A 19,954-nucleotide genomic window follows, 5' to 3' on the forward strand; every position below is an offset into this window, starting at 1 on the left:
TTTCTTAATTATTTAAGTGCCCTCTCCCCCCTCCATTTTGGCATGCCCCCACCTGAGAGGCCAAGATCTGGGTAAGGAGCAGAGGAACCCCTGCCCTTGCTCACACGTGCACAGCATCTTCCCAGCTCTGCTGCAGGATCAGCCCTCTGTGCAGGGGACCCGAGGCCAAAGGTGGCCACTGGGCACGGCGCTGGGGCTGCCCCGTGCCCACCCACTGCCCCCCCGGAGCTGACCCCAAGGCCATTCTGGGCGCTCGCTAAGAAAAGGGCTTTCTCAAAACTCAGAGGCAACAATCCTTTGTTTCTTTTGCAACAACATGGACAAAACAGGGTAGGTGACAAAGGGGTAGGAACTGGTCGAGGTCTACTTTTGCCAGCATCAATTTAGGAAAAAAAGAAAAAAAGGTGCAGATTCCCCAGGTGGTGAGGACTCGCTGAGCGCCAGCAGAGTGGCAGCGCTCACTGCCGCTGCGCTGCCACCTCTCCACCCAGCACAGAGTCGAGCTCACACGGCTTTTGGGTTCTCCAGGCACCCCTGACAGTAAACACACCCTTAAGTACGTCCTCCTTCCTAGGCAGGGACTGGGCTGAGCTTCTCCGTCTTCAGAGAAAAAGCAAAAATGCATTTGGCACCTGCTTGGATACTACAGAGTGAAGAACAACACCACAGAGCTTACTCGGGGCTAACACAGGTGAGCTGGGCCAGCCACCCTCCCAGGAGGGTGCCCCGCGGGCTGCTGCTTCACGCAGCCTTGGTGCAGCCCCTCAGCTCCCAGGGGGTTACACTCAACTTACCAGGTGTCCCAGTCCAGCTGCACTGGTGAAGTATCCCACTGCATGTGTCCCTAAAAGCACCGATCCTAAGCAAAGAGGGAGGCATTGCTGCACAGAGGGGGCTGGGCGCAGAACCGCCAGCTGTGACGGCTCAGGGAGCAGCAATCCCGCAGACACTCCAAGAGGTGGCCAAGAAGTCACCGAGTCACAGGTCCTGCCCAGCACCATCTTCTCTGCTCAACTCAGGACCCACAACCTCTGGAAGCTGACACTGGTTTCAACTGGGCTGATCGTAACACTCAAACTAAGAAGGTGCAACCACACCGGCGGAGCTGAACCGTTAGCTCATCTCAGGAATATTTCTAGCCAAGAAAACCTCTAATTAATGCGATCCAGACTAGAGCAGGCTCTGGCTGCCCCAAGGTCGGCTTGATCTGCCTTACCCCGTGCTGCACACAGCAGCCAAGCAAGGCTCCGCCAGGACGGGACCCCTCGGCGGCAGCAGCAGGGCAAGGGGTGCCTTGGTGCCCCCTTCCCTCCCCACCTGCGGCTGAGCAGCTCTTTTTCTCCCACCACACTCTGTCCCTTTGGAATACAGATCAACCCCAGCCAGACTTCGAGGTAGGATAAAAAGCCTTTTTGTTCCAGTCCCCACTGAATTTTCACGCCCTGTAACTGCAGGAATGCCTGTCCCCTCACAACAGAGCCCTATTTCGCTCCTGGATTTTTCCTGCCCTCGCTTTCCCTCCTTCTCATCTCCATTTCTTTCTGCTCTGCTTCACCCCACGTAATCTTCATTTCCTTTGCTCCTTGTGCTTCCTCCCCTCCCCTCCCCTGCCCGCAGCCCTGCGCCCCTTCTCACTGCCCTTGCTTCCCAGCGGCAGCTGCTGTCCTCTCCTTCGTCCCTGCGGCACCCACCCCTGGCCCGGGGAGAGGAGAAGCCCTGTCCTGGCTCTTCCCCCGTGACGCACTTCGGGGACTTGATTTTCACAGCACTGATGCTCTTGGCAAGCCTGTTCTCCATCCCCTACTCAGGTAGTTTAGCAGCACTGACGGGGGATAGAGAGACCCTCACACAGGTAAGGTCTTGGTTTGCTAAAACAAACCCATGTCTTAAATGAACCTCCAGGAGAGGAGCTTGTCTCTTCAGGGGTCTATAATTACCAAGCTTACCAGCGCATGGTATAAATAGTTTTCTTTATTGGCAAGTTTCAACTATGTGCTCAGCCTATACAAGACACAATGATGCAGAAAGTTCTTGTCCCAGATAAAAGATAAACACGGGGGAAGTGGGAGCTAAAGGTGAAGGACAGAGAGTCATACTTTTCAAGTATTACATTCCATTCTGTAGGTGTTACAAACAGGACGGAGGCTTAAAGAAGGATCTGAGTAAGATGGCAATAACCTGGAGACAAGATGCCTGCAGCTCTCGTGTCTTCCTGATCCCACCTGATTTTTAGGGCATTCCCTGGTCCAGGTCTGAAAACAAGGATCCAACAGGGTGTCACTGCGAGGCTCGCTCGCACGCCCGCGGGGCCGGCGCCTGGCGGGCTGCTGGAAGGGTTCGTCGCAGACCTTTTGCCTTCTGAATGCCAGAAACTACAGAATCCACGTAGTGCTTGGGAACGGCCTCTGCTGAGGTAGTTTGTTGGCCAGGCGAGCCTAAGCGCCAAAAGGAATTTAGCTGCACGACAAAACGTCTTCCTCTTTCTCCAGGTTCCTGACTCTTCTACACACTCATCAGAAAACACTCTGCGGTAACCCAGCAGCGCTGAGCCTGCCCTGGATCTTCAGAATCCCAAGGGAGGACAAATGGAGGTGAAGAAGGGTCAAAACAGTTCTGGAAAGACACAACAAATTCTACCCAAAGGGGCATGGTCCACAAGGAGGTGCAGTATCGGTATTTCAGTGGTTACCTGAGCACCTCACTCAGAGAGGCCCTCAGAGAAAACCAGCGAATTTTGGTTTGCCATCTGAATGTGCTATTTTAAAAATGTGTTTCATTAAAAAACATGTATTCATCATTAGTGCTTCAGAAGCAAAGAGGGCAGGGTGCGACCCAGCTGGGGAAAAAAGAAAGAGAAACACGTGCACTGCAAATTCACAAATATTTTCCACTGTATCCGCATGGGAAGGAAATTTCAGAGTTTACTCCCTGTACTGTGGGCTGCCACAGCCTGGCGGGGCTAAGGGGGAGATTTCACCCCGGGTCCCCCCCGAACGCTGATCGTGCTGCTTTTCAGGGCTGGCTCTGCAACAGTACAGGGAAGATGATGATTTGGAGCCCGACAACTAGGGTTCACATTTCCAGACAGCTGGAATACAGATTTGCTTTCTTAAGCCTGGGCAGCTAGGAAGGCTAACATACAATATTGTTTTTCCTACCGACACCAAAACCAACAGGTCTGCCCAGAAAATTATCACCTCTAATTTCTGGGTTAGCGGCTTTTAATTCACATCCCCACCAACAGAAACTTGCTTGCAACAAAGTCCTTGTTTTGCTCCTGCAGACCATTAGTGCGCCCTACCGGCACAGTAACTCCTGGCTAATGACGTCCTCAAAGAATCAGCCTCGCTACTCGCCCCACCTGCCAATCATCCCTGGAAGCGATGCCTTCACCGCGCTTTGTACAGCTCCAAACCCACTGCTGGCTCTAAATGAAGATAACGAGAACACTAATGATAATACTCATTCTTCCAGCCAGGTCACCCGCTCGCTTTCCCACTCTGACCAAAACGCACCTCTCCAGCTGTTTAAAGAACAGATTTGCAAGGAGAAGGGAATAAACCACTACTGCAACGCTTACTCTGCTTCTGAGCAAAGAAGCCGGGTGACTTCTTAAAGCCCTTAGCACCGGGCTGAGAGCCAGGACTGTCTCTGATTTGAGCTTCCTCTGTGGTCTCATCTCCTCCTTCACAACAGAGGTTTAAAAGCCACTTATTTCCCACCAATGACAAGCAATGACATAAGAATTAGTTAGTATCTTGAAGGTGGTTTGGAAATACAAAATGCCAGTCATTATGACAGCTTCCCAAAGAGCAGAAGTTTCAGTACAAACGCATTCTATCTCAAATATTACATGAGAAAAGAAACAAACCAATCCAAACCCAGAAGACAAGCTCGAGCTTTAAGCTGTCAAAGTTTAAATTTCTCCCTTGACTAGAACCTCTCACAGCTGCTAGAAAAAAGAACCTCGGTTCCCTCTGTATTCAGCAAACGCCAATTCCCCTTCCACCCTATTGTTGCTAATTGGGCAGAGATGCCCCCGATGGACTTGCGTCCATGTAGCAGCGTCACTGCCATGTCAGTGCAGCCCTGGGAATGCTCCTTGCCCTGCTGACGGATACTGCCGCAGAGCCAGAGGGAAAACTTCCAAGCGGGATCAGCCAGCAGGACAGAAAACTACCTAGCAGCACCAAAAAGACTAAGTTAATATCATTGCTCTGCCAGGTAATGATTAACTAAAGTCATCCTTTTACAGTTTGGAACAAAAATGCTGTAACCAAAGGGACATAAAAGTCTGTACTTATCTACTCAGCTTCTGGAGACAAGCAGATGCCTCAGAACAGCAGCAATAGCTGTTGTAACGCCTCCTGGCTGGGTAACGGCACTAACATTTAAATACGGCTACCAGTGAATTTCACTTCCATCCCCTCTTGAACTGGCAAAGAAAACCGAAGGAATAGCAAGCCTCCAGGAGAGCTCAGAAGATAACACCAGAAACAAGATGATGAGAACCACAAAGACTCGGCGCACCTGCCCCTAGAGACTGTCTCTCACTGGAATGTGCTCAATGCTCCAGAAGTCGATGTTAAGAATTACCCAGCTAGAGAACAACCTGGCCAAAAAGGCAGCTCCCCCCGAGCGCCTGGCTGTTAGCTGCTGGTCACGTTCTAACGAAAGGTGCCCAGTTCAGTTCGCTTTTCCTCTTTGTCCCTCAAAATACTTCGCCCTTTGTTAAAATGCTCTGGGTTGCTGGCCCGGCCCGCCCTATGGCGGTGGCCCCACTGGTAGCCGGGTTGATGCAAGGACATTTTTAGTTTGATCGGTTTTGACGTGGTCCACCCAGCTGCCTCCCTGCCACTTGTGCTAACTCCTCCTTCCAGCTCTGCTAGCTCCAGAACAGAACCCCAGCACCAAATGGCAGAGTGGGGGTTATCACAGCTTCAGCTGAGAAGTGCATGTAAGAGTCACTTTCCCAACTACAGACAAATGTGAGAACTTGGGTATCAGTTCTGAGCTCAGAGCTGAAAATAGTGCACACTCCTGCAGGAGGACTAGAAGTCTCTCAAGGGCAGAAGGGCAGTCTAAAGGAGAGGGAAGGAAACAGCTCCAAAAATCCCGCAGACGCATGCTTGGCCGTGGCAGCAGAGAGACTCTCCCAGGCGATGTAGTGCCTGGAGTATTCGCTTCTTCTCGCTCAGAAACGTGTCCCTGAAATCCAAAGCTTTTCTGTCTTCTAGGAACAGCTGAGCCGGTGTGCCTTGCCACCCAGCACCCGCTCTCAAGGACACCGCACCAGGGACTCTGCCTCGTGCTGTGCCTGTAGTGGGGCTCAGCTCTGCTCCCACTGGAAGTAATGGGACTTTTCCAGTACTTCCAGTGGAAACAGGGCTTTGCCCAGATGTTTACAGGCAGTAGCAGGACGAGGCAGCTCTGGCACACAACCCTGAGCGGCCAGGATGAGGAGGGCTCTGAACTGGGACAGACCTCACAACAACTGGAAGCACAAGGCAAGCTTTGCCACCTACAGCAAAAAGATTCTACGTAAGAGATGGACGTCTCAAACAAAAGGCGGTGACAAGGCGGTTTCAGTCCAACCAACTCACTGTCGGTCCTCTCAAGCCCTAACCAGTCCACATCACAAAACTATAAAAGCCTTAAATGAGCACGCTGCCAACTGCTTTCCTCTGGGTTACAAACACATGGGAGAACGGGGGAGATCGGCAACAGCAGGGACCAGCCCGGCACATCCTCCAGGTGGGGTGACACCCAGCACCACAGGATTTGATTCTCCTTAGAGTTTGGCCAGTAGCATGTATGGTATCGTCTACAGAAACTGTCCCACTGGATTTTAAAACCAAAACACAGCAGAATGTCATCATAAATAAGCAAAGTCTGTGTTAAAAAATTCTAAGTACACAGCATTTTCTCCAGTTCTGACACCTTTTTAATAGAAATCACTTGTTTAGGAAACAAATAGCACTTTTGTAATTTTTTTTTTACAATGTTTCTTACCTTGATCTTATTTTAAGTAACACTAGGAAGACCTCAATATCTTTTATTTTCCTTTTTAATTTAAAAAAGTTGGGTTTTTTCCCCCAGATACAAAGATTTTGCCCTTGCATAAAAAAACAGTGCCCAAAACGATGACACAAGGACTCACAAAGACTCACTGTATCTCACTGACACTATTACTTCTAATCTATACCATGCAAGGTCCCATCTACCTCTTTAATTAGACTGTCAGCCTGAAAAACAGCTTTTCTATTCCTTATTTAGTTCTTGTTACCAAAAGAAGAGAAAGGAAGTGAAAGAAAAGGACATTTCTCTGTTCAGTTCACACATCTGGGTCATGTGCTACTTTGTTCAGGATACCTTTGTTGTTTATAAATATAGAAAAGGGCTGGAATCTCATTTTCAAGTAATCGATGCACATTTTCTCTCGGGACACTCCGTCCAATGCTCCAAGCTGACCCTGGATTCTGGCCCTCTGTTCTCCCATTCCCAACACAGGCTTTCTGCATGAGTGTGAGGACCCAAACCCATTCTGCAAAGCATGTCTGTTGTTTAACGTGAAGAAACAGGATTAACCCAAAGCTGTTGGGACAGCAGATCCTCAGCCTGTACATGTGCTGGTTACTCAGTGAAAAGTCCATCTCCTTTCCTTTTGTACATCTCCTGTCTAAACAATAGTAAATACTGCTTATTTGATAGACTCGTCCCTTCTGGGCACTGGGATTTGATAATTTATAATTCTGTTTTTTTGGTTTAATAGTACTGAGAGTTTAGAAACAGGAAAAGCCCACAGGCTCTTTGGACTTGTTTTTGTTTTCCCCTAGCTAAACAAACTGTTCTGCAAATAAGGATTTGAAACCTGCTCTCCTCCCTCATCCCTGCTCCTCACCCCAAACAAAAATAAAACAAACCTATAGTGGCTGTGGAGGCTGCTGCAGGCACACACTGGTGTAAAATATAGAGAGAGTAAATATATTATTTCACTTGGCATGGTGCTGGCAAAGAACCCCCAGCTGGCACTATTCATGTAACATGATCCAAACTTTGCATGTACACACAGAATAAGAAGGATCAATTGGCAAACTCCGGTGCCGCCTGGCACAAGCATCTTCACGCTCTCTCTGGAACCAAAGAACTAAAGAATTCTGCACTTTCCAGAAGAAATCCAGTTTTGCTTTACTAGAGTTTCATTATTTTGCTCTTCCTCCTCGCCGCCACCTCCCTCGGCTCCTTCTTAACTTCACTGTGTTATTTAGTCTCATCGCCCTTGGTACAGTTCACCATGCAGCTCTGGGAAGGGGAGGAGGCTAAGGTGGAGGTGGCAGCATTAGTATTGTTAGTGGAGTCCATGCCATTGGAGATGGCTACTGAATTGACCTCAGAGTTTATGGGTTTTGAAAGGTCGATGCCTTGGATGAGGCGGATCAGCTGTTTTACCTTCTCCAAGGAGCTGTGCATCTCCTTCTGTTTTGCAAGGATGGTATTCTTCATTTCCATGCATTTCTGCAGCAAAACAGAAAAGCAGTAGTAAGTTCAGGCTAGTGAATCTACGAAGGTAGAGAAGGAATACTGACATTCACAGATCTAAATCTAAGTACGCAGAAAAGACTGCGGCTACAATTTCACTTTCCCGGCCCAGAAGAAAAAGAATCTCAGGGCCGGGTTCACAGGAGAACTCATATTTGCAGGCTGAGGAATTAAACTGCCAGTACGTAGCTGTCACCTGGTACGGCCCCCTTTCATCCCAAGGTGTTTTGCAAATGAACGCAGACAGCTCCATCCTTTTGTGCTCCTTTTGAAGGGAAACTTCCAAGTGTATGCTCTTATTATTTTTTTCACTAGTATCGCATTGCTGAAATTTCTTTAGCTCAGATCTGCAAACTCAGGCATCCTACTGCAGCTGACTGCTGACAGCGTACGTGCATGCCACTAATGGGATACAGCCTTTGCTTTCACATACATTTTAGCAGGAACATCACTTCCTCCTCTCAATAAATAAAGGGGCACTTGAAAAGAAAAACAAGCCCTTCTTCACTTCAAAATCCTATTTGTGGCCATGTCTTTCTCTTAGAAGCAGTAGTAACCTAGCTAGCTCATCAGTTAAGAGTCTGGGTAAGTTAACTTTAAAAAAAGCCCACAAATGATGTTTCAGAGGTGAAAACCTGCTTATATCTATATTGGGAACTCTCAGAAAGGAGGAGATGGTAGCTATGTCTGTAACATTCAGGTTCTTACATATTTTAAACCTTTTACCCACGCTGATCTCCAGACACTGTTGCTTTCAGCTATACTGTTTTCGCACGCAGCTCATGGCATCAGAAAAACACCACAAAATTTAGACCAAACGCGTCTTTTTTGGACAGTTCCAATGAAAGTATAAACAATGACTTGGTCATAGAAGATAAACCGTTCCCCTTACCTACCGTCAGAACCTCACGTTAAGGGCTTACATCTGCCTGGGTACGCCACTGAGAAACAGTGTCAGTGCTCCAGTGCTGCTCAGGTTACACCCAGCTGCTACTAACCAGAAGATGACCAGTCTCCAGACCTGCTAACCAGCACCTCTCACCCCTTGTTTGCTCACAATCGTTTTATTTGTATCGTCAGCATTTAGGGGTCTATAAACACGGGACACTTACTTTTGTTCTAACAGGTAAAGACAGGCAGACCAGGAAGTGCATCCGTATTTAAAAAGAAAAGTACATACGTATGTACTTATGTATCCAGCCTTACAGATGCTGCCACACAGAAGAGATGTCAGTATTTTTCATTCCGTGATGCTGACCGGGGCTACACTAAGTGAGCAGCTCACACCTTACACTGGCAACTCAAGATCCTGATTTGCATACTGAGGTGAGAAGAGAGAGCAAATGAATATGTATGCTCTAATTACAGCACTAAACTAAGGTGGAAACTACAGCTTGTGGTTTGAAGTATGACATCGCCCAATTCATACCATGCCGGGGCATGCCCAGTGTCCGGCTGCTGACTGCTACGGCAACGCGTCAGCAGTGGAGAGTCGGTCATGAGCAAACGGTCACTCCTCTGTTAGGAAGGTCTGGAAAGCACACCAAGACTGTCGTTCTTATTACACAAAGAGGCCCAGCTACTCTTATTTGAGTGAGCCACTGGAGAATTTGACTTCCTTTACTGCCCACAGACAATAATGCTTCGAGTCATGTTTGTCACTAGCTGATATTAGAGGTCACTCTATGTCTACAATATATGGTCAGCATGGATCACGTGTAAGTGACTCAATGTAAGCGCATGCTGCCTGTGTTTCCTTCTGGCTCCCCAAAGCAAAGCAAAGCAAAGCAAAGCAGAGCAAAGCAGAGCACTCACTCAATTCTCAGTAAATCCAGTGGAAGCCAGGTCTAACGCATGGAGTCCCTCTATTGTTTTCTCTCTGCATTCTGGCACCAGAGCACAGGTGCAGAGTTTTTTGGGAGGGCAATACTCACCGTTATAGAATTGCTGAGCTGTTTAACCTTCTGCTCTAGTTGTTCTCTTTCCTGTTTTAAATCTGAACTCCATTTAAGTAGTTTCTGTTTTTCCTCTTCTTTTGCTGCGAAACGGAGTATTTAAAATGTTTCTGTTACAACAGCGGACAGAGGGTCTAAACCACTTCATGTAAAGAGGTTAATTGTGTTTAAAGTCAATTCAACAACTTGTGCACTAAATCACCCCCAAAATTCCACCTACATATACAAATATCACAGAAGGCTTAAGAAATATTTAGATCACTATTTGCACTTTGCTAGTGCGTAAGATTCTTCCCCTTTAATTTCCTTTTGTGAAGGAAGAACCATTCTATCCCATTCCCCAAAAAAATCTTCCATTATTAGAAGTGAAACTAAAGTGTTCTCCATTTTCCTACCTGCTTTATATGCAATATATGAATGAACGATTGCTAAAGTTCCTGGCCATGGGATTGCTTCTTCCTTCTTTAGCATCTGAAAGAAAAGTGTTTGGAGATTTAGCTGGTATGCAATCTACCCCTAAAAAAGCAAGAAGGAGAGAGAGAAAGGAGGAAAGGCTGAGGGTTTTCCCTCATGGCTGTCATTAGCCTCAGCCCTGTTAACATGAAGCTTCACAGACCTGTTCTGAGATTTAACAGAGGGAATTATTCACAACTGTACTGTGGCTCCCACAGAGCAGACCTGTTTCTTACAAATGTCAGCATTTTCTCAAATTCCTTCCATAGCCACAAATAAAAGTCTACTAATGAAACTGAACAACTTAAAAGAGGACTGAAAGGATAATATATCTGAACTCAGAGCTGCCAGGAGACATAAACATTATTTCATGGCTCAGATGAATTGCTGATCTTAGTTGTTCTGGGAGAAAAGTTTTCATGGCACAGACCAGTCTCCACACCATACGTTCAGACATCACATTTCCTGGCTAGTAAACACAAAACTGTCCTATCTCCCTTTCTTATCAGAATCATCTCAACAGAGTTGTCAAACCCTCTTTATAGGGTAAACATCAATTATGTCTTCCAGATCCCTCCTACATACTCCTTCCCAAGAAGCTTTATTTTGACAGGAAAGACATGTATTTTTAATAAATGAATCAGAGAAGTGTCTCAGAAGATCGAGGACTCGGTCACTTTACAGGGAAATTACTCAGATTCCCACCCGCCCAGTTTTGTGGGAACCTATCATGGAACTATGAAGAGGAAGGACAAGGTGAGAGCAGGCAAGGGCAGGAATAGGGAAGTGCTAACGCTCCCTCCTCTCTTGAAACTACTGACCAAGCCACTTGAGTTTTGCATTTTCGTTCTTCTGAACAGTGTACCGTACGTCAGGCTGGGTTTTTGTGTGACCATCTGGCTAACCGAAGGGCACGTGGGCGACCAAGCAATATGCTGTGTTTGACAGAACACTAACAGCTTCAGGCTGCCGATTATCAGCAATCCTTCCCAACTCCGGGAGTTCCACGGAAGGGTTAGGAATACAATAGTTTACTTCTCTGTGTTGTAATCTCAATGCAATTATAAACAAAATATTAAAATATAATCTGTTCACTTCAATTGTGTACTTTCAGAGAGGGATCTGGAAGGAAGAACCACCCAACTGTTCGCCCATCTCATTATACTGATGCTAGATGATATTATTAAAGAGATCACTGAAGACAACCTCCCTGATGTTTGATTTATATGAGCAAACAAACAGGGGCTTGTATTTGCTCTATCTATTGAGGGAGGCTTGTGCAAATGTTTTATTTATTTGTCCAGAAGAATATACTAATGGCTTTTGAAGAAACAACGAGCTTAAGATGAACAGCAAAATTTCTATGGGTCATAAAGAACCTTTCCCAAAAGTTTGCGTGCTTTGGCCCAGAGAAAAAAGAGTAAAAACACAATGGTAACAAATAAAAGACCCAAATCTGGGAGCAAGGCCTCACAGTTTTGTAATTGGATGCATTCCAGCCGAGGTAATTCACATTCACACAAGCCTTATTACAGATCAAATAGGTTTGCTCCGTGTCAGGCTGTCTTGATTTAAGCAAGCCAAGTGAACCGGTTATTTTAACCCTGAAAAACCTTTACAGCGCATTGTATATCACTCTCCCTGTCTGTCAAACAATACCTGGTCTTGACATTTGGGACAGATCCACATGCCCTTGGGAATGGTTTTCAGAGGCGGGTCCAGACAGTCCAGGTGATAAACACGTGAACACGTGTCACACATCAGCAACTGCCCGCTTTTTCTGCAAACACTGCAAAAATCCTCATGGATATCGCCCTATAAAATTCAGGGGAAGGGGTGTGGGTGAGAGAGAGAGAGAAGGCAAAAAGTGAACTTCGATCTCTGACATCACATTCTAGTTGAATACAAAGTTTACAGCACAAACTACTTCTAAGGGGATTCCAAATGGGCCAGCTCTTTGCAGGCTGCGAAACAGGAAAACCAGGCAGGATGGCAGAAACACTGACAGCTGTCCTCCCAAACACTCCCTCTGTCCTCCCAAGGCAAAACCATACAGCAAACACTCACTACCACAGCTTCTCTTAACAAGGGCTACCCCACAGCCTTTCTTAAGATTACCCCTTCACCCTGCCTATTTTCTTTGGCTAAGGTGATAAGCAACCCACTTTCTCAACCCTTCTCATTTCTGGATGTAGGCCCAACTCCGCTGCAGGAATGCTGCCAAGCTGAGTCTTGCCAGTAATGGTATCTAAGAAACCCCAACCGAGTGACTTACAAGAACCCTGTCAAGATATTTAGGTCACCTTTAAAAATGAAACTGGAAGGAAGAGGTGTTGTGCTTGTAAATGAAAAAGAACAAAATTAATTATGTTCCGAGACAACTCTTTTTACTGCATGTTCCGAGACAATTCTTCTTACTTCACTTAGGTTACCTCTAACTGCACCAAAAAAGCCGGGACTCAAAACTTCTCATTCCCTATAGAGTGGGTTGTGTTTCACCACTAACATAGGCTGAGAGCCAGGATGAAGGAATACCGAGAGAAATTGTTCTAAGTAAGGGAGTTTTAAAAGAAAGTACTGAAAACACTACTGGCAGCATCTCTTAAACAAACTAGGTTTAGTGACTACTGCATCACCATCAGAAAGAATTATTCCTACAGCCATTAACTTCCCAGAAAGGTAGGTCTGATTTTTGTCACTTTTTCTTCTCTCTCTCTCCTCCTGTTACTCTCATCTCATGCTTGGAGTGGTGGTGGTTGTTTGTTTTTCTTTGTTTTTTGGATATTTGAACAGAGAGGTGTGAAAGAATCATCCTCCTGCTCCCCAGCCCTCTCCATCCTCTTGCTCCCCAGCCCTCTCCATCCTCCTGCTCCCCAGCCCTCTCCATCCTCCTGCTCCCCAGCCCTCTCCATCCTTCTGCTCCCCAGCCCTCTCCATCCTCCTGCTCCCCAGCCCTCTCCATCCTTCTGCTCCCCAGACCTCTCCATCCTCCTGCTCCCCAGACCTCTCCATCCTCCTGCTCCCCAGCCCTCTCCATCCTCCTGCTCCCCAGCCCTCTCCATCCTCCTGCTCCCCAGCCCTCTCCATCCTTCTGCTCCCCAGCCCTCTCCATCCTTCTGCACCCCAGCCCTCTCCTCTCACCACCTGTCCTGGCAACTTGACGTATTCAGTGCCCCACCTGGAGTCCGATACAAGCAAGATGGGCAAGGCCGCCAACGTAAAATGCATGTGTGGAGTCAAACTGCGTGTATGAGGCAGATCCGCGGGTGCGAGGCTTCGTTCTGACCCCACAATCTTGTCACATGTGTGAATAAGTTGTATCAATTTGGAGGGACAGCAGATTTGGCTGGGCACTTACACATTAAGTTGCCAGGCAAGAAAAATGACACTAATCTCTTACTATGGATAAAATATTAAACATATTAGAAGAATGACACACAAGCAATCTGCTTGGGTTTCTGCTTCCTGGCTCTACTGCTGATGAGGCCTTCCGTCAAAGGGAAGGTTATTCTTCTCTTAATTCTCACGGTTAGTGCTGATGTCATGTGTTGTAAAGGATCAATCTTCTGCAAATTTTCAGTGCCATGTTTTGGTTGTTAACTCCCAGGTATCACTGAGAGCTGGGTTAGGGTATTACTTCATTCTTTAATACCAAAGGGTTCCTCAATGTTAAATGAAGAACTAAACGAACAACATTTCATGCCTCTTGTGATCTGTGTAACCAGGCTGGGAAGAACTCCTTTTCCCCTAGCATGCACTCTGTGAGTACAAGGAAAAGAAGGCAGGCAGAAGACACCAACTGAGCTAAACCAAAATCCTCTGTAACCTAAGGAAAAACTTAAGGGGAAAATCCTCACATTTTAGATTAAAATTCTCATTCTAGACAATGACATGTGCTAAGATGCTTTGGTTGCCACAGACTACACGATGGTGCCTGGTAACCGGCTCAGGTGCAAAATGATTGATTTGCTGAGAACCAAACTTGTTTCGCCTAATACTCTGCAGAAAGAGACGTGTGTAGTTGCTTTCTGAGGGGGAGATACTCAGAAATTTAGACCCAGAACCTTCTAAACTGAATGCTGCAAAACCTGAGGTGACACAGCTGGTCAGCGTGCAGTGCGGCTGAATGCATCGCGATGACAACATGCACGCCCCAAATCCACAGCCCTAGCTTTGGTCATGCAAAATTCAGGGCATTTCCTCAGAATTAATAGCTGGCCTTACCAAAATCCCAGTCACCATTTGATTCCAAAAAAATGCCCCAGGTTCTACAGACAGTTAATAAATATATGCTAAAGGGGGGCTGGGCTTGATGTTGTGACATGAACCCCACTAATCCCAGCTTATGGAGCAGCTCGGGGAGGGGGGAGGGGGTATGGGCAGAGCTCCTGAGGCTGCTCTTACACATGCTACAGGCTTAAGAGACTGAAGAATTTTGGAACAGAGACCATGAAAGGTGATTTAACATTGCTTTTTGCTCTACTTCCTCCACACCAAGAGACCAGGAAAACAAATGAAAGCTTTCTGGACAGCTAACAGTTTTCTTCAGGTTTTTTTTTTAAAGTGTCTGGAGCAGCAGGGCCTGACTTCAGGCAACAGAACTAAATAATAACAGTATCAAATCAGAAGTATATGTAGTTTGTGTCTTTGAATATGTAATATCTATATTTATATGTATGTTCCACTGCAACAGCATGGGAGAAGTAAATACTCTGCAACAGGAATTGTTCATGGCCATATAAATAAAGAGGATCATAATGTATGATGTAAGTGAATTAAGTTATCAGAAGCAATAATAATTCTGCTATTTCCTAACTTTTATGGGCTTGACTGCAATGTGGATGTTCCCTAATGCTCCCCTCAACTGAAATGTTGTTTTGATATAAAAAGTTTACTACTAAAAAGACATATTGTGACCACAGACTTGAACCATCACTAGAACAAGAGATTTTTCCACTGTTTTTACTGCTGAGTAATTGACTTTCAAAGGCAATTGCTACCTTCCAGGTGAACATGCCACGACTGTGTGAGGGAAAATCACACATAACCAAGTGGTTTACAGCTAATTGCTAAATAGAAAAAAAGAAAAAAAACCCACAGAGTTTTGCTCAGTCCTGCCTACTGCATTACTTCCTTCCTTTTCCCAGGTTCTATTCCTTCTTTCTACCCCTGCATCCTTATCACCAATCCCATCTCCAGTTCCTGCTTTATCCTCCCTTCAAAATTTATCGCTGTCATTCAGAGAATGACAGCGGTAAGGAAAGGCAAGAAGGCTGCTCTGGGCCATGGTGCCTGGCACCAAGTGCTTGGCCTGATCTGTAATTTTCATAGGTTGGCTAAAGTCAAAGATTACTCAAGTGCTAAATACCAAATTCCCATTCTAAAGCCTATAGGAATTAGGCCTTCTCAGCAAATTAATGCAAAAGTATTTTAAAGATGGGCAAAACTGCAGTTTTCTTCTGTATCTGAGGAACCGCTAAACTGTTTTAACTGAAACTTCTGAAACAGCCTTATTTACTCAGGCACGGCTTGTGCTTTCATTTTTAAGTCCCCAAAGCTGGAGGCTGTCACTAGAGACAGTATTTTCTGTCTGATATAAAGAGACTTTTCCATAGCCACATCACCTGGTAACAAGGCAGACCCTCTTCAACACGACATGGCCAAATGAAGTGATCCTGCCTCCTCTGTATGCCCAGACACTCATTTCTGTCCCCTGCATGAGGCTGGCACAAGCATGTGTGTGCCTATAAAATTAACTGGATTAGGGCACAGTCTTGGCTAAGACTAACAATTTTTAGTTATGCCAGTTTCCTTATGGAGATCAAAATGTGACCTCAGATTTATCAGTGCTGGAACAACACAGGAGGCATTTCAGGGATGAGAAAAGACTGCTTGTGACAGGCAGGACAGTTCCTCTTGGTGGTAGCACCAGTCATAAACTGTGGCATGAGCATTCCAGTGTAGCCTGCATTCTGCATGTAATTAAGCTGCAAGCTCCTTAAATCCCAGAGATCTACTTTTCCTCTTTGTCTTCACCTCCAGCATGACTCGCACTTGGTGTTTAAATATATAGTATTTTTCCAGCATTATATAGCACTTTTCCAGCCAAGGATGCTAAAGGTTTTTACAAGTATTGCTAAGTTCTCAAAACTTAGATGGGAAAAGGAAGCACCATGCCAAATGTATAAATGGGGGAAAGCGAATCACAAAAAAGGGATGTAACTGCACAAGTTTATCCAGCAATTTCATGAGGACATATTAACACAAGACTACCTTCCAGCTCGTGATGGCAGTGGGAAACCACTCCTCTTTTTATGGTTAGCAAGTAAGAATTATAACATGTAATGACAGAAGAAGAGGTATCGTATTTACTATGTTTCCAATATTTTGCTGTCTCTGAAGGTTCAAATTTTGCATAATAGTCTTTGAAATATATTTTCTACTTTTACATGTATTTTATTTTATACAGAATTCAATACCAAATATTTCTGAAAAGTCTTAACAAATTAGGCCAATTGATAGCAAATATGCATTGAATGGGACCTTGGGATAAAGTTCATTCAAAAAATTAAACCCACAAAAACGTTAGTGCTGTTGTATATGTATAAACTAAACAATTTGTCGGGAAACATGTTTAAGGAGATTTCTATATGATTCTAAAAGAGAAAGAAGGTTACTGCGCTATATTATAATACACTCGGGTAAGAGAGAATGTTAATTACCTGCTGCATAACCTTACATTGTCTCCTTTAAAATACTTTTATTTTCATTAATTAATGAATATTAAAGCAGTCCAGAATCCAGGCCCAAATACTATCCAAATTCAGAAAATTCAGGGCATTCAGAACTAGATTTGAATGGCACAGAAATTCACTATTCTTGGTTCAGCTTGCTGCTACCAGGCACTGCAGAAAACAGGGCAACAACTCATTATACTGTTTTGAGAGCTCTTGCACAGTGGGAAAAGACTCAGCAGTATACACACACACGTCAGAGATGGAAAAGACTCCCACCACATTACCCAGTCCTTCTCTTGGGGCCAATGTAAAAAACACGCTCTCCAGCATGTTTGCTAGTTGTTTGTACTGCTTGCTTTTAAAAGTCCCCAAGGATGGAGCTGCCCCACCTTCTCCCTGAGGGGCTGTTCCACAATCCCATTCATTTGACTGTCAGAAAAGGGTTTTTATCATCAAGTGCTATTCTGCTCTCAAAAACTACTATATGAAAGAGAACCTTTTAATTTCACATACATATTCCCTGGGTATCAGAATTGCATCTATTTATTTCAGTGACTCAGACACACTTGTATTATTTCTATTCCTGTTACCTCTGCAGAACAAATACAGTTCAGAGGCAAGAAGCTGGCTTCTATTCCCTGCTGTAAGTGGCCAGCTGAGTTGGTCTCTTGGTCTACAAACTTACAGTGATGCAACTGCATAGATGGAAATAAAGCAGCCCAACTCTCCCTTAAAGCCCATTTCAAATGGTTGGGCCTCAATTATGTGTGATAATACGTTTAGAAAAACAAAAAGAGGGACGTGAAAAACAAAAGAAGAGACTGCTCTAACTCAGCTTGCAGGAGCTTTGGCAGCACTAGTATGAAGAAATAAGCATGCACCTTTTTTATGTTTAAACTGTGCCCAGTAGGTACTAGTCATTAGAACGCAAGTGCTTTACTGGAAGTGCTGCTTCCAGGACAATGCAGCTCTGGAGAATTTTTGCGCAATGAATCGTTTCACCCGTACTGAACTGTCACAGTACACTTTCAGAACAAACCATAGTGTACAGTCCCTTCGTTACGGCATTTTGGATCTATACAGCGACTCAGTCCAATGCTTCCCACACTACTTATCTTCTAAAGTTTACGTATGACCTTTAATTTTTTCCATAATGTTTTTGCAAGGAATAGAAACAATGAAATAACTGGATAGTTCTCAGCAACTTAAAAAAGATTGTGCCTTGAGTAGCAAATCTTACCTTCAAATTATCTTAAAATAAGGACACTTGCTTCTTTGTAGATGATAACAATATGACCGGACCTCACTCAGGCCAGGTTTTACGATCTGACCACAGGGGCGGTGTGTTTAGCTATGCCAGTACACCAGAACTGCCAAACCAGGGCTGCAAATGCTGCTCTCTTGCCTGTTCTGTGTGACCCAAGCACTCTCCCTCCTTCTCTCATTACAGAAACACCACAACTTTTTGTTATTATGGTCTGAAAGTAATACTTTCCATTCTCCCCTTCCCCCTTTTTCATGGTTGACAGATTCAATTCAGTCAGACAAGATCTCAGACACTGCACAAAGGAAATGAGCTCATCTAGCAAGCCTGGTGCCTCCCAATGTTTCAATCCACCAAAGGAGTTATAAATAAAATCTCTACAGGACAAGAACATAGGTGCAGGAGGAAAAAGGAAGGGTGTTAAAAGAATGCTGGGTTGTTTCACTGCACTGAGTCAGGACAAACGATGAGTGAGACTAAAACAAAATCTGCAATGATTTTCCTTGTGGCTGTTTCTACATATCTTTCTACAAGTAACCCCCTCCCCGAGAGTTACTTACGTCTGTGGAGCTGGGGCTAGGCAGGGACACGGGTTGAACAGCTGCAGGAAAAGTAAATGTGGTCTCTGTCTTTTCATTTTCGGGGGAGTCAGGATAACTGGACAGAGGGGATGTGGGGGTCAAAGCCCCGAACCCCAGCACCGCGTTGTATTTAGGTGGACGACCTACATATTAACAACAGGGAACACACACACACACACACACAAAAAAAAAAAAAAAAAAAAAAGAAGGAAAAATGATCTTACATACCTTTGGCCAGTGGTCCTCATTGGCTAGCATGAAAAAGGAAATGATGTAGCACAGAGAGGAAGTTAATATAAAAGTTACAAGTGGAAGGACAGAAGCAAAGATTTAAACATTTTTTAGAAATCTTTAAGTAGAATTTTGCAAGGAAGGAACATTTAAAAGATGTATTTCAGAAGGAAACAGAAATAAGCTCTGTAGAGAATCAAAGAATCAACCCCACAAAAGCAGCATGGGGACCCCTGCCACTCCTAGAAATGAGGCTACTCAGTTTTTAGGGGAAACAGGTTGGCATCAAACCTAGAGGGAAGCTACGATAACTACTATTAAATCCTTTCCACTGTTCTCCCATCCCTCCCTATCTTTCTAGTGCCAGCACAAATCTCCGCAAAGGTAAGTCCTTTACCAGAGGCCAACACTCACCAACCCCCTCCTTTTCTTCCCCTCTTTTTTAAAGCCACTCACCCACAGATCAGCACTTCCTACCCCACTGGCACGTTTTTAAAATTAGGCTACCTGCTGCCTGACCCGTAACTACCACCAGTTGTAACCTACCACTGGTCTGCCACTGTAACACCCCCCCCATTCTGTGTTCTTTCTTAGACTTTCTCAGTCAAGTATGTCTGATTATGTACAACTCCTGTATGCTCCTTTGGATGAGTGGAAGTGCAAAAAGGTGTTCATAACAATTTTTATAAATTTATGTATGCAAAGCAAGAAAGCAAAAACCCGGTATGTAACCACCATTTCTGCCTCTCTTCTCCAGGGTAATTTATGGATATGTAAACATAAAGGAGTTAGGATCTAGGAATAACTCCCCAGATCTTATGTTTACAGATCGTCAGTCTATACCTATTAACATGCTAAACCTTGCATTTAAGGTCTGGATATGTTCCAGAATTAAGTATGTCCTTGGAAACGGATTTCTCATAGTGATGTCCATGGCTGAAATTTCTGACATGCTCAGCACCATCTAGAATTAAACTAAAGCTCTCAAGGGCACATGCTTGCATAAGCTTTTCACCTAATATATTGCTATACTAAATCACAAAACAGATGTATACCTCTAAATCTTTTGTCAAATGAAAATAATATGTGCTACTAATTTGGTACTGATGCAAGGTACAGGCTCACAAAAGAGTGTGAGGGGAAAAAAAGAAAGTATAATAGCAGTCAGTGTGCAAAAACAGGCTAAGAGAGTAT

General features: G+C 44.9%; 1 protein-coding gene across 10 annotated transcripts in view; it reads right to left on the bottom strand.

Moving 5' to 3' along the window:
* Positions 1-5,872: 5,872 nt before the first annotated feature.
* Positions 5,873-19,954, bottom strand: part of PHF21A (PHD finger protein 21A) — a 132,878-nt gene continuing 118,796 nt past the window's right edge. For 8 of the 10 annotated variants that reach the window (XM_055792566.1, XM_055792524.1, XM_055792533.1 and 5 more), the window contains 5 exons: positions 18,509-18,672; positions 11,607-11,762; positions 9,890-9,965; positions 9,474-9,577; positions 5,873-7,515 (listed from right to left, as the gene is read on the bottom strand). In XM_055792566.1, the coding sequence (XP_055648541.1) occupies positions 7,261-7,515; positions 9,474-9,577; positions 9,890-9,965; positions 11,607-11,762; positions 18,509-18,672 (755 nt within the window). In that variant the 3' untranslated portion in view covers positions 5,873-7,260. Of the gene's footprint in view, positions 7,516-9,473; positions 9,578-9,889; positions 9,966-11,606; positions 11,763-18,508; positions 18,673-18,757; positions 18,781-19,954 lie in introns of all 10 variants that reach the window. The other 2 variants (XM_055792553.1, XM_055792559.1) reach the window with 1 other exon arrangement.

This window comes from Falco peregrinus, chromosome 1, assembly GCF_023634155.1.
Source record: "Falco peregrinus isolate bFalPer1 chromosome 1, bFalPer1.pri, whole genome shotgun sequence".
NCBI classification, from domain to species: Eukaryota; Metazoa; Chordata; class Aves; order Falconiformes; family Falconidae; genus Falco; species Falco peregrinus.